The 13,906-nt window shown below is 53.7% G+C and overlaps 6 protein-coding genes across 6 annotated transcripts; 1 reads left to right on the forward strand and 5 right to left on the reverse strand.

Annotated features, from left to right (window-relative positions):
• Positions 1-160: 160 nt before the first annotated feature.
• M409DRAFT_30247 (uncharacterized protein) lies at positions 161-1,904 on the reverse strand (the record flags this gene model as incomplete). The annotated part of the gene is made up of 3 exons (XM_033809833.1): positions 161-1,743; positions 1,814-1,823; positions 1,878-1,904. The coding sequence occupies 3 exons, from the start codon at positions 1,902-1,904 to the stop codon at positions 161-163; spliced, it is 1,620 nt and encodes a 539-aa protein (XP_033660130.1).
• Positions 1,905-2,306: 402 nt separating this feature from the next.
• M409DRAFT_30248 (uncharacterized protein) lies at positions 2,307-2,840 on the reverse strand (the record flags this gene model as incomplete). Its single annotated transcript, XM_033809834.1, has 2 exons — positions 2,307-2,510; positions 2,571-2,840. 2 exons carry the CDS (start codon positions 2,838-2,840, stop codon positions 2,307-2,309), a joined length of 474 nt encoding a protein of 157 aa, XP_033660131.1.
• A 408-nt stretch (positions 2,841-3,248) lies between these two features.
• On the reverse strand, positions 3,249-6,476 carry M409DRAFT_30249 (uncharacterized protein; the record flags this gene model as incomplete). The annotated part of the gene is made up of 1 exon (XM_033809835.1): positions 3,249-6,476. One exon carries the CDS (start codon positions 6,474-6,476, stop codon positions 3,249-3,251), a length of 3,228 nt encoding a protein of 1,075 aa, XP_033660132.1.
• A 771-nt stretch (positions 6,477-7,247) lies between these two features.
• M409DRAFT_30250 (uncharacterized protein) lies at positions 7,248-8,146 on the reverse strand (the record flags this gene model as incomplete). The annotated part of the gene is made up of 4 exons (XM_033809836.1): positions 7,248-7,277; positions 7,332-7,579; positions 7,629-8,069; positions 8,134-8,146. 4 exons carry the CDS (start codon positions 8,144-8,146, stop codon positions 7,248-7,250), a joined length of 732 nt encoding a protein of 243 aa, XP_033660133.1.
• A 593-nt stretch (positions 8,147-8,739) lies between these two features.
• Positions 8,740-10,137, reverse strand: M409DRAFT_30251 (uncharacterized protein; the record flags this gene model as incomplete). The annotated part of the gene is made up of 2 exons (XM_033809837.1): positions 8,740-9,472; positions 9,524-10,137. 2 exons carry the CDS (start codon positions 10,135-10,137, stop codon positions 8,740-8,742), a joined length of 1,347 nt encoding a protein of 448 aa, XP_033660134.1.
• Positions 10,138-10,577: 440 nt separating this feature from the next.
• Positions 10,578-12,941, forward strand: M409DRAFT_60953 (uncharacterized protein; the record flags this gene model as incomplete). The annotated part of the gene is made up of 3 exons (XM_033814619.1): positions 10,578-11,840; positions 11,894-12,064; positions 12,162-12,941. 3 exons carry the CDS (start codon positions 10,578-10,580, stop codon positions 12,939-12,941), a joined length of 2,214 nt encoding a protein of 737 aa, XP_033660135.1.
• Positions 12,942-13,906: the final 965 nt, after the last annotated feature.

A 13,906-nucleotide genomic window follows, 5' to 3' on the forward strand; every position in this document is an offset into this window, starting at 1 on the left:
TGATGGGCTGCAAGAAGTCCGCTCTTTCTGTTCAAGGTCCATATCTTAGGCTGCTGTCCTTGCGCCGAGCGAGAAACCGCCTACCTGGCATCTTTCCAACTTTGTGCGGCTCCTGGTCATTCGTTCGCTCGAGGTTCGTTGCAAGCAGTCGTCGTACATCTCATCTCCGAGCCCGCCCCTTCACCACAAGCGTAGCACCATCCTGCTCAACCCTCCACCCATCCTCCCTCAACGCCCTATTGACAGCAGGACCAAGCTTGCTCTTCCCACCTTCACTATGTCTTCCACGCCCAACAACAATCGAATACCCAGCCTGGCGCTCCTGCGCACCCAGCCTGCCATTAGCACGACTCTCACCGAGACCCTCCCACCACCGCCCCACTTTCTCCCGCGCGATTCTAACGCCATTGAGAACGTCGATGCCGTGCAAATCCAGCTGTGATGCTTCGGATTGAGAATTCGCGAGTTCATCGGCGGCTGATGCAGAGGCTTGCGATGAGAGCATTGCGTAGTCGCGGCCGACTTGGCTGTAGTATGCTGCGGCACCGCCCATGAGACGATCGGATTTGGCTTTTCGGTGGGCTGCATAGGCTTGTGAGAGCGCTGTGCTGCGTGCTGCCGAATATGCGGCAGCCCGTTCGCTCGAACTAGAGTCTGCATCGATATGAAGTTTGGCAATTGCTCGATCCTTCTTCGGTGCGTGCTGCGTGAACTCGTCCTCTGCTTCGACTGGCCTCGCGTAGGATGGGATGATCTGTATGCCTCCCCTAGCAATTTCAGGCTGCGCAGTCAGAGCTTTAGCCAATTCATGCGCCGCTGCTGTCGATGGATGTGTCAGGTGAACAATCGTTCTTGCGTATTCCGTGGCGATTGTTGGAAACTCGACCTCAAGATCATGCGCGTTGACAGCAAGGATAGGGTCGTCTTCAAGGTCTGCTTTGCCTTTCTGTATGCTGTCTTTCAAGACTCCTGCGATCGTTTTGGGAAGAGATGTGCCGCTGGAATAGTAGATGGAGGTGACAGCCTTGTTAGAGAGTCCGGTCCGAGTCGCGATGAACTCGATATCCTGGCTGGCAGTTTGCCATTTGTTAAATGGAGGCGTAGGCGCATACGTTGGCGAGACTGGAAGAGAAGTGGATCGCCTCTCGTCGATGAATGCCAGATTCTTGCCCTTGCCCTTCTTCCTTCTCCCTCGTCTGACAACGTGATCCTCGGAGAACGCATCGATGCCCTTTGGTACTGTGCCGCCATCTTCGCCGCCCTCGTTGAAGTAGACATGGTTGAGCAACTCCTCCATCGCTTTGTGCCATTTCCCATTGCACTTCTGCAGGGTATACTGAACTTTGTGTCTACTCACGCGGTCGTGGAACACTTCTTGCAGCAGCAGTATCTTCGTCTCTTCGTCCAACCGCTCTATCTCTTCAGCCGTGACACCCTCGCTCGATATTGGACTCGACTCCCCGTGTTCCAGATCCAACGACGACAAGCCATTCGACAGACTCGTCAACTCTGTCTCTCGGGACACAGACGCGCTGGTACCTGGGAACGATTCCGATCGAGTCCCAGAAGTCAAGCCTTCATCTTGCGCGCCTGTCCCCGAGGCGTCGAAACCGAACTCTTCTTCCAACAAAGCCGACTCTTTGAGCGGATCGAGAATGTCTCTGGCATTCTGGATTTGGTCTTCGACATTCAGGTCGTAGTCCGAAAGGATCGCAGATAGTAAAGCAGGGTCGAGTGGTGGACCTGAGGTATGTAAGTTAGACTCGTTCCTGCATAACAGGCGGGTAGTCTCCTACTCCAGCATTGAACGTACAGTATTCTGCCTACGGCCGCATGTTAGTTCTATACCATTCAGTATTCTGTTCGCGACACCATACCTCCAATTTAGCAAAGGTATCATCCATCTTCGATATCTGGGTGGAATGTCTTCGAGCCAGGCTTTCGCAAGGACATTATACTCGACTGGGAATGCTGAACATTAGAGATGTCGATCGCGTACTCGAGTAATAGCATGGGCGAGGAGCTTCGAGGAGTTCGGGTCTGGTGGGGATAAAATCGCGGGCAAATAATCATGACGATGGGATAGGCCGTCATTCTCGATTGAGAAAAGCCTGAGAAGCTTGTGATCACGGACAAATTTCTTGGCTTTGAACAACATACGGAGGACGAGCTCTTTTAGGAACCATCGTATTCTACTCCACTCGACATTTTTATCTGCTGGTCTCGGGGTTTCCAGGAACTACTGGAATACAGCTCAACCTTTAGGTGCCCTCAGCAGCCCGCATGACAAACCTCACACCCCCTCCTCACGACGTACCCGCACCACCACCCCCCGACTTCCCCCCACCAGCCTTCGCCGGACTCCCTCCACCACTCGTCCTCGCCCTCTCACTCCCCTGCCCCGTCTCCCCCGTCGACCCCTCCGTAACATGTCCCCTCTGAGCGCCCTTCGGCTGGCTAACCTCCTGGTTCGCCGGACTGACATTCAAAGGGTTATTCGCCTCCTGCGCCTGCTTCAGTAAGCTGTCCAGCTCGACAAGAATATGTCTTTGCTATCACGGTAAACTTACTCCTCCCGACTGTCGACTCGCCGCAGCATGTTCCTCCTCGGGTCTCGTCTTGTCTGCGCTGAAAGCTGCGTCTTCTGTTGCGGCTGCTGCGGAGTCCCCGCCTGTTTTGCTGTATTCTCTTGATTCGGTGTTGATGCGGTCTTTGTCGAGGATGTCTTCTTTGCTGGCGAGTTGTCGAGGGCTGGTCTGGAAGTGACGGCCGGCGATGGCGAATCGATTGAGGGAGGTTCGTTGAAGCAGGGCGCTTCGTCGCATCGTTGATGGTAGCATCTTGTGTGTAGTTTGTAGCACGTCTTCAGGTGTCTGTAGTGGATGAGACGAGGGAGAGACAGTTGTGAATGAGGGAGTGCTGAAAGGTCAATGGTCAAGTGTTTTGACAACTGCCATGTCCGGTAAACGCCATTCGCCATTCGAACTAGTTCATAGTGACATCACCAAGTCAAAACGGAGCCAGATCCGAAGATGCATGTGAGCTTTAGGGCTACGGCAGAGATATCGAGTCGCAACCAAAATAGTAGAGACCCACGAAGAATAATATCACTTCAGCGTTGGGGTGGAAAATACATCTCTCAAGTCGTGATATCAAACTCTATTCCGCGCTAAGGCGCCATCTATCCAATGCTCGAACGTTTGTACGAAACAGATAAGCCTGCAGCAAATACATGCACGCAGATACGCTTAGTAAACCTCCAGCACATATCTCAGCTCCTCCTTGAGCCTCTCGATCTCCTTGTGGCCATCCTTCTTCTTGCCTTCAGCCTTGGCCTCGACCTCCACGGCCTCTTCGAGGACCGAGGTGACATCTGGGACAGGCCAAGTTGGCCCGCACAGGTAGAACGCACCCTCTTCGCGAAGGTAGGCACGTCGAATGTCGTTCAATGTCTGGCGCATACGATCCTGAATGTAGATCTTCTGCGGCTGATCACGGGAGAAGGCACATCCAAGCAGCGTGATGATGCCAGCGTCGAGATATGCTTCCCATTCTTCACCATACAAGTACTCCTCACGTTGGTGACGAGATCCCATGTAGAGGAAGACATCGCCAATCTCCATGCCTTGCTCGCGCTGCCAGGCACGTTCTTGCACAAAAGCACGGAATGGTGCAAGACCTGTTCCAAGACCAGCCATGATGATTGGCGCAGTGCTCTTGGGTGGCAGCTTCATGACGGAAGGCTTGACAGAGACCGTGACAGCTGCTCCAGCAGGCAGAGCGTTGAGATAGCGAGTAGCTTGTCCGAAGCGATCGCGACCCTTTGGATCCACCCAGTTGACAGTAACGATCAACAAGCTGACGCTGTTGGGTGTGACCTTCTGCGACGAAGCGATCGAGTATTCTCTGCGCTTCATCGGCGTGACAATGCGCACAATATCGTGGAAGCTTGGGTGCGCAGACGGGAACTCCAGCAAAATATCAGCGTAGGTGACAGTGTCAACCTCAGCGCGGCGCTTGAACTCGAGAACTGCTTCCTGGTTTCCGCCAGTACCAAGCATAAGGAGTTCTGTCTTTTGATTGTCGTCTGAAGCAAATTCGCTGAGAGCTTCGTAGAAGCGCTTGGGCGGCCTGCCAAAGATGTCGATGTTCTGCAGGAGGGCTTGGTACACAGTCCTGTTCTCGAATACGGCAGGGTCTTCTCGGGATGGAACCTCGACAACTTCTTCAGGATTAAGATCATACCATTTGATGAACTGTTCGATCTCTTCTTTGTCGTTCTCCGCGTGAATACCCAGTGCTTCACCGATATCGTACTTGAGGCCACTATCTCCAAGATCGAACTCAATGTGGAAGATGTTGCGGTCGTAGGTCTCTGGAGTGAGTCTTCGGTGCTCCTTGATATGGACGATCTTGGTGGCGACGCTGAGATCGGGTCGCAGTGCACTAGAGGTGCCATACGCCTCTTTGAAAGCCAGACCTTTGGCAGCGACCTGCCAGTCATGCAGCTCATTCGGTGGATCATCCTCGGCACTGTCAAATCCTGCAAAGCTGTTGACATTGAGGTCTTCAGTAGGAGGGAGAGTCTCGTTCTGCTCCGGCTCGATGGTCAGCCAGCTCTCTGGCACTTCGAATTGCTTGAACGCCGCATCAAGATCCTGCGTAAGAGTATCCAGCGCAGTGTTCGAGGTCTTAAGCTTCCTCAGTCCAGCCTGGTATACGTCCGATCGGGCCACCTTCAAGAAAGCCAGCTGCAACAAGAACGATTCAAGCTCGCTGTCTTCCTCGACCTTGGCACTCTTCGAAGGATCGAGTATCCAAAGAGAAAGACGCTTGGCGGCAATGATCTTGCGGACTGGGCTTGATAACTTCTTCTCCACGTCCTCGTCTTTCCAACCGCTAGATTTGACCAGCACGGTGCCCTCGTCCTTGATATTGCTGAGGATCGAGAATTCCTTGAGAAGCTTCTCATCTCCGATAACGGCAACATCGGCGTCTTTGATACTGTAGGCGGCTTCAATGCTCTTCGAAGAGGTGCGCAGATCGGTCCTGAGAACGCCACCCTGCACAAGGTTGTCATGTCCAGTTCGAACCGCCACATTGAGAGCGCTGTCATCGGACAAAAGCTGGCCAAGCATGGAGGGAGCACTCGCGCTCTTGCTCGAATCCGCATCCCAGAAGGTGTATTGTTTCGTGTCCTTGGCCCACAAAGAGATGGTAGGCTGCGACGGAGTGCCTTCGCCAGGCTTGCTACCAACCTGTCTGAGAAGAGTCTCGATCTTTTCGACAGTCCACACAGTCTCGCGGGCATACTTGATGTCGTATACGCTTGGAGCCTTGCCCGAAGACAAAGAGCCAAAGTTTACAGCAGCCAGCACATCAGCGTACAGGCTGCTGGTGACACTGGGATCAAGTGCACTGGCCTGATCCTGAACTTGTCCAAGAACCGTGATTTGCTGTGTGGTAGGTGGCAATGCGGAAAGGAAGTCTTCCTCGATGAAAGGCCTGTACACACGCACGTTGACCACGCCAACCTTGACATCTCGCTCTGCCAAAGCCTCTGCGATTTGAGCAGAGAGACTGGCCTCGACGGTACCAAAGACAACAAAGACGCTGTTTGGGCTTGTATGGCCATGATACTCGAACGCTTTGTATTCAGTACCAAGCTCGGCGTTGAATGCAGACAGGAGCTTCGAGAGCTTGCCTTCGCTTGTGAAGCGTTTCGACTGCACGTCCTCCTTGATGGAACCCAGCACTTCATCGTACGTCCGTTTGAGGCTTGCCACGTTGAGCACGTCAATCACTCGAGTTGTCTCTCGTCCTACCGTAATTCCATCGTAGGTGTGGACTGTGGGAAGGATGGACGACATGAGAGTGGAGAGCAACGACATGTGCTGAATCTCATACACGCTCCTGCTCGACACCAGTCCAAGGCCCAGATCCTCGGTGAGGCTCAATGCAGAAGCATAGTCGGTAACAAGGCCAGTCTTCGCCTCCGCCGAGTAGTCAACCGCAGCCACCTGCAACGCAGTCGGGTTGGCGACATCGTAAAGCAGGCTCAACTGATCGAGCGCCGATCGAAGATGTTGTAAACTCGCGGCGCTGGCGATGATCGATTGTGGAACATGTCTCTTGCTCAGGTCAAAGTCCGGGCTGAACATATATCCCAAAGCCACCGTGCCCGCGCCATTTCGTGTCTCGTAGCACTGCACGCCTGTGACCTGGTTGTATGCATTCTTCTGCTGGCTCTTCTGCCACGTACGTGCGGCGACGTCGAGGTCGAACGATTCGGGGGAGTAGGTGAAGAGCTTGTCGGACAGCGAATAGGCGACCTGCTGTACCAGCGTCTGCGCCGTCAAGTACGTCGGTCCAGACAGTTGAGGCAGGTCAATGGCCTGTCCGAAGGGTGTTGTTCCAGTCGACGTGCTTGCCGACGTCCCGGCGGCCGACCGGTTCTCGCTGGGCTCGACAGCCATTTTGCGTCACGTGCGGATCCTTTGCTGTTTCCTGTGACGGTAGCTCGCCTGATCTTTGCGATCTTGACTTGCGACAACGACTGAAGGTGTTGGAGATGGCGAAACCTTTGAGCAGAGGCCGACTCGGCGGGCGAAAGGACTGCCCGGCCTGGAATCCAAATTCAAAGCGAAAAGTCGCCACGCCACCTATTCTAGTCGAGCACGCAATTCGGCTCGCAGTTGCCGAGAAATCTTCTATTATTCATCAAGATTTGACCCTGGTGAGAGGGCCCTCGACAACATTCACTCAACACTTCGCTGCGACATGTGACTATTGCACATGCCATTCGAGGAGCGCTCATCGAACGATTGGAGTGCAGGCATTCTGACTAAAGCATGGCTCACGCAATGCGGTAATTTCTGCCAGGTCTCCCGCCGAGAAAAAATGACTACGAGGCAGACTACTCGCTCGTGTCGCATCACATGGATAGCTTGAGGCTTCAATTTGGACAATCGCTTCCGCCCACATACGACGCCTATGCTAGGGTATAAAGTATGAATCCGTCGACGACCCCCTTTCTGCTTGGCCGCCCCTGTTCTCGCCATCCTCAGCCGCTACTCTGTCTCCAACATTGTCCCATAGAATGTATGAAGTGATTGAGCTCAACCGCCAGAACGAAGGCGTGGGGATGTTGTGCTTCGTAGGAGGTGAATCGAGCCCGTTACAGAAGGAAGAGACTCCGACCTGCGATACACTTGAAAAGCTCAGCATGACATGGAACCTAGACTTCTTCATTGATGGACAACACCCTCAGGAAAATCCTAAAACACGGTATTAGTAATGTGAGTCTCGCAAGTAGAACCTCGTTGACACACCTCCAGTGGACCCGAGGTAGCAGACATGCCCGGTGCGTTATTGGCTGCCTTGACCGGTGCAGGCGGCTCTTCGTGTACTGCTACCTTTTCCTCCGCCGCGTCTGCTACCTTCTCTCCATTGGCAGGCTGCTCGACCTTCTTGGCTTCTGCTGCGGTGCCATTTGGTTGCGTCGGCGCAATTGCTGCAGCTGCTGGTGCAGACTCTACCTTTTGCCCAGCTGCTGGAGGAGCGACATTCTCTTTATTTGCTACCAGCAGTGTTAGTTCCAGCACCTGCCGCCCAACTCTGACCCGTACCTGGTGTTTCCACAGTCTTGGGAACTTCAACAGTCGCATCATTCTTGGGCGGTGGCGCCGGTGGTGTGGAACCCTCAATCGCAGAGACTGGCTCTGAGGCAGCTGCGGGCGTTGTCGACGAGGGAGATACAGCTTGGCTGTCTACATCTTGTCCAAGCTTCTGGCTGTTGTCCACCGTCCCTGTCTGCGCATCGCTCTTTTGAGTTGGGGGTTGTTGAGCGCTTGGTGGAACAGACTCCACCGGATTCGTGGGTGGGAGGGGCTTATCGGTGTTGGGTGCACCGCCGTTGGTAGCTACTGGAGCTTGCTGATGAGTCGTGGAGGTAGTGGGCGGCTGGGTCGAGGTAGGAGGAGTTGAGTCTGCAGGCTTGTCTTGCCTCTTCTTGCCGCGCTTGAACAATCCCTTGAACAACTTCTTTACATTGTCGACCGCATCAGGAGCTGCGAAGAGGCAAATGAGGTCAGGGTCACACCATCTGGGAGCTTGCTGGCAGCTGTGACTTACGAACACCTGGCATCGTGGGCGAGTTTGCAGCGATGCTGGCAGAGAGGCGAGTGGCTACCGGTGAATCATATAACAACAAGTCAAGTCGTGTCGAGGAGTGAGGGTGAGAGTAGTGGTAGTGGTAGTGTGTCTGGTCGTTGCTTTGCGCAGGGTCAACAATGATCCGTGCGCCTTCCTCTGAAATGAGAGCAGCAGGTGCGCAGCAGCAAGTCTCACCAGCTGAGCATGCCTGCTGCCATCATTTGGCGCGTTGCTGGCAGGAAGCGAAAGTCCAAGAATAGCAACCTATTGCACAGCTCCAGCTCTTGCACACTTGCTGCTACCGCTGATCCATTCACAGTGACTTCGAGCTGTATGCAGGGTGACAAACGTGAGAACGTGAGAGTGGAGCTTCGGTCCGTCGCGAAGATTGACTAAGCTACTACTCTATCTAACCGACGCAGCACTCTCCTATAATGGAGTGATCTTCGGGAATTAGTGGACAGCGTTTCTATTCCATTCATGGCACGTCTTGCTTGTGCCCTGTCTTCATAGTCATGCGCGAGGCAGCAAGATCTACCACGCGATAGAAGTGAGTGACCCATCTAAAATTGCTTCTGCACATGATCATCGTGGTCGGTCTCTGTTTGCCCAAGGCGCACTTGTGCTTGGTATGGAAGAAGTTCCGTTCTGGCCTGCTGATCGACCTGGAGCAGCAGTCTGCGCCCATGGAGCTCGTGTCGTTGGCATTCCGGTACTTGATTGCATCTGAGGCATGGCAGTTCCTGCCGGTCTCGCCCAAGGCGCTGCCGTCCCGGTCGATGGCACTGGTGGAACGTCTTTGCTTTGCATGGCAGTCGGTTGTTGCTGTGTGTGAATAGATGCTGGGCTTTGCTGTGCTGTCGGATCTCTCTCCCATTTGAACAAGCTTCCGAATGGAAAATGCTGCACGACGGGAAACTTCCCCAGCACCTCTGCAGCATACATCTTCAACATTCCCTTGTTGATCTTGCCCCATCCATCCTTTATTCCGCTGACGTCGTAAAGAACCGGAGAATGCTCCCAGAACGGCCCTTTCTTGACGTCGTAGATGAACTGAATTGCTGAGAAGTACATGTTCGAGTCTTTGAAGTCCTCGACCATCTTCTTGTGGGTAACAGAGGATGGAGAAGGCGCAGACCGCAATGAACCTTCTGTAGGCACTGGCGTTGAGTAGTGGTCGAAAGGAATGGGTGGCCCTAGCTGCGCCGCACCAAAGATGTATGGGAGGAAACTATGGTCGTCGAGTCCCCATACGCCGTGTGATCCCGCTGGTTCCAGCGTGTATGTCAAGATGACTCTTCTTATGAGATCGAGATACCTGCGATTGCTTTTAGCGACACTTGCGATCAATTAAACTCCATCGACTCACGGTTGAATAATGCCAACCACGATGGCTCGCTCTTCACCATCGTTAAAGACACCCAATTTCCACAAACATCCAAGGAATGCGAGAAAACTTAGCTCGTGTCCTGTGCCGTAATCCAGTCGCTGAGCGCTTCCCAGCCCTCCTAACAGATACGCCTCCAATTCATTGCGTAAAGCCTCCTTTTGCTCGTCACTGATGGCGGATAAACTTGGTGAAGTCAAGATATGAACCTGGAGGAGTTCAGAAGCACTCTCTTCTGCCAGCTGGTACCACTTTCGAAACGCGACATTTCCGAATCGTCTCGGCCCTGTGTCTGGGGGCGCGTCTTGAAAGAGATTCGATAAGCTCCGAAGGATATTTCGAACCCTTTGTACGCTTTCTGGATACTTGAATGACGAGTCTAGGACGCATGTCTCAATGCTGCCATCTTGATGCTTTGTTGGAAAGACGACTCGATTGAGTTGAAGAAGCCATTTCGTCAGATCACTGTAAGCCGTCGAGGCAAAGAAAAAGCTCAAGTCATCGCCGTCGTTGATTTTCTTCGAAGGCGTTGCAAACTTGTGCTCGGGGAAGTTATCGACTCGGGCCAGTATTGCTCGAGGTTTGCCGTCAGTCATCGTGTTTCTGTGGCGTTTGTTTTCTGGTCAAGGTCGGGAGATGAAGTGGCGGCTAACGAGCGCGGGAAGAGCCGTAGACCCCTAGCAACGCGAAACTCAAACGACATCACAGGAGAAGCAGACATCGAGAGCAGGTGCTATCAGGTCTTTGCACACCACTTGCGGCTCTCAAACGAGAACGAACACGAGAAAACTGTCGATTCTACGTCCTTAGTCGCTCTGTATGCGCTCGTTTGAGTGATTTCTCCGGTAGGATACGCGACACCGACGCGCGATTCCACGTCGCCAGCGCGACTGCTTCAAAGACACCACCCGGAATGGGCGATTTTGGTCCCGATGGAGTCCCGAGTGCCATTGTCGAGATTCCTGCTCCAGTTCGCTCTACAGGTAAATTGCGACCAATAAAGCGAGGGGTCTTGCCAAACAGCTCGCAGAACGACATGTCAAACAGGCTACGCCGCCTTCAAGGACCGAGGAAAAGCCTCCCAGATCCGTATGATCAGCGGCAGTCTGTGTCGGCAGGTAATCCTCGCATCAGGCTGGATCAACCACAAGATGCCCTCCCAGACATCTCACCCCGGCGCAAAGACAAGCAACGGGAGCCCAGAGCTGGAACAACGAAGAAAAAATCAGGGACATTGGACCGGCTCACCGCAAGAAGAAGTACACGAAATCAGCTTGCTGTGCCAGATGTAGATGATCACGGACAGCCACCTCAAAATACTCCTCGACGCTCGCCACGAAAACATGGAACGGGTAATGGCACACCCGGCACCTCGTCATCCAGAAAGGGACTGCGTCCTCGAGAATCTTTGTCCCAGAAGCAGGGCGTAGAGGACGAATACGACATTGAAGAAGAACCGAACGAAGGCGAAGATCACACGGTTCCCGACGAACATGATGATTTTGCTGAAAGCGCAGATGAGAATGTGCAGATTGATAATCAAGCACCCCAAACGCCAGAGAAAAGACGTCCCGGTCGTCCACGCAAAGTTCCGCAACCAGAGCCTCAGCGAACTCCATTGACAGAGAAGAGGCGCGTTGGTCGACCTTCCGGGTCATCGAAATCGCAATCATCGAAATCAAAACCGGCGGAGTCGGACTCCAGAGTGGCTAGGAAGTCAACGGCAAACAACGAACGCACTGATCGGGGAAGCCAAGCGGCAGCCCAGCGAGAAACAGGAATTGAGACGTTACGCAAATCCCAAGTTCGGTTTTCGGGTGCTACGGAAAAGAATGATCTTGAGGATAGCCCTGATGAGGCAGAACTGGAGACTCGACAAGAGCAGCCGAGAAAGCGGCCCCGAGGTCACGGTCCTCAAGGGGTCCCAGGACGACCCGGCAAGAAAGCGAGGACTACTAGCCTTCACCAACGTGATACTGGTGAAACCTCACAAGCCTCGAGCAACCATGACACGAATGAGGATGAGGAGGTTGAAGACGACGACGAACAAACCGAGGACGCTGATTCACATCAACTGTTTGGCCAGGGCAGGAAATTCAAGGAGATTTATACCAATCTCAAGAACGTCGGGGTAAGCCATAGGAATGGCACATCCCATCGAGCCAATGTAGACCGCAACGACGACGACGTCAAGGCAATTTTGAGGCTTTGCAAGAAAGCAAGAACGAGCCTGACACGACTACAAGACGATCGAGAGAACAGCGAGACCTTGCCAGATCCGCCACGAGAGTTCAGCCAAGTGAGTGGCAACAGTGCCTTGGACATGTTGGAATGGATCCTAACTTTGACTAGATCACGCACAGAATCCAAGGACTATGCGGAGAGAACGATGAATTTCCGACGGACTTTAAAGACCAGGACAAGGCTACTGAGATATATCTCTATGTAATTCCTGCTCTGGTCAAGCTATTGAAAGAGACCATCGAGGCTTACGAGACGATTGATGGGAGAGGCGCACGAGGGGTAAGTCTTAACGTGCCAAAGTCGCACTCTTTAATGTCCGCTTCCGTACTCCTAGTTGGGTTGAGTCGTGAAGAGATATTTACTGACCATGCAATAGGCCTCTATTACCATCGATCACCTCCAGACTGTAATCCGTCTGGTGGCTCTCATTCTACAACTGGGCGCCAGCGCGATGGAATATGCTAGACCGGACTCTGAGCTCTCTGTGGTGAAACCCGTAAAGCACGACATACTAAAACCTTTGAAGGAGGTCCGCGATGGCCTCATAAGATACATCCTCACAAAAGAACAGGACGAGATCAACACCAGACACCGAGCACGAGAGGATGCTGAAATCGCTCGACAACTGCGCGAGGAAGAAGAAGAGCAGGCAAGGCGCAAACGAGAGAATCACATCAAAAGTCTGTGGCGGACCCTCCACGATGAGCGTCTAGATGTTACAGGATTCGTGGATAAAGCAAAGGCCAAGCACTTGCGCATGCCTTATGCCACGGTCGAACTTGATCAGAATGGCGAGCCTTTCGAGCGACTCGAAGTCTTCAGACACCGCATCGGACCGCACCCGGTGCATGTTGAACTCGCAAGGCAACGAGAATGGACTGTCGAACAAGTCCAAGCGCTGCTTGAAGGTCTAAGGCGATATGCCGGCAGACGCGTCTTTCAAGACATCTTCCGTGTATACTGCCGGGGGACAGGCATTCTCTCCGACTACAACGTCACGGAGATTGTGACGATCGCCGCAGATATGAAAGAGCACCTCGAAGAAGAGCAGATGGAGGTGTATGGGGCAATCGACCAGTGGGTGCAGCAAATCCCGGTGTGGACAAACATCCAAACGATGCTAGGGCAGGAGAATCGTGGCACGGCGGAACCGTAGGCATTGGTCGAACAAGGCAGTGTTCAGAAACTCGGTGTTTTACGAACGATTGACGGGACATTGAAGGATCGGGGTATGACATAATGAGACATCAGGTCGTGCAGCGTTCAAGCACCAATCACCCATGACTCCAGTCTTTCATGTCTCTCGCATTCGGATGTCTGAAATGAGTCTCAGTCGCGCTCCGCGGACGGCGTGACATGCCCTCTCTACAAGCGGCATGTACTGACGGCGGTACTTTTGCTCGGTGCTTATGGACGTGTAGGAGTTTATGAATAGCTGGCGGATCATCTCAGCTGTATGCACAACACTCAGCCTTCTCGACGCCTGATGAACGAGCTGACGGCGAGGTTACCTGGTTGGAGTGGCAGTGCAGCAGGCATGGGTGGTGCTTGCCGGCGATCGGAGACGTGACGCCCGCTTCCCGACGCACGCAAGATCAACCGGGTGTGGGGCTGGTCCTTGGCTGTGCAGCCGCAGAAGATCATCAGCAGCAAAGTTTGTCTCGCGTGTGGCGCTTTCATTCAGGAACGAGGTCTTGTGCCTTTCCGACGACTGCCGTGCCCCGGTGGTGGGTACATGGCGCATCTGCGCGAGTGCGTGGGCGGCGGCCAGTGGACGAGGAACGAACGAACAGGAGGAACGAACGAATGAAGGCGCGCCGTGCGCCGTGCTGCACTCCTCGGAGCGAATACGTGCCACCACAGCACAGCAGCCGCAGTGCTGACGGGCCTTTGGCTCTTGTCCTTCACTTTGACTTATGCATGGACGTCATCTCATGTGGCAGCTTGGTACGAGCGAGCCCAGGGGACTCCGCCTGGTCCGAACACCACTCATCTCAGCACAGCAACCAGGCGTGTGCTAAGCAGGCAGGTATAATTACATGTGCCACCCTCGCTCCACGGGCTAGGTGCTTCTTTGACTATCATTCCTCTCTTCTTGGTCTCGTACACGGGAGTTGTTTG

The sequence above is a fragment of the Zasmidium cellare genome (genome assembly GCF_010093935.1).
Source record: "Zasmidium cellare ATCC 36951 unplaced genomic scaffold M409scaffold_62, whole genome shotgun sequence".
Lineage (NCBI taxonomy): Eukaryota > Fungi > Ascomycota > Dothideomycetes > Mycosphaerellales > Mycosphaerellaceae > Zasmidium > Zasmidium cellare.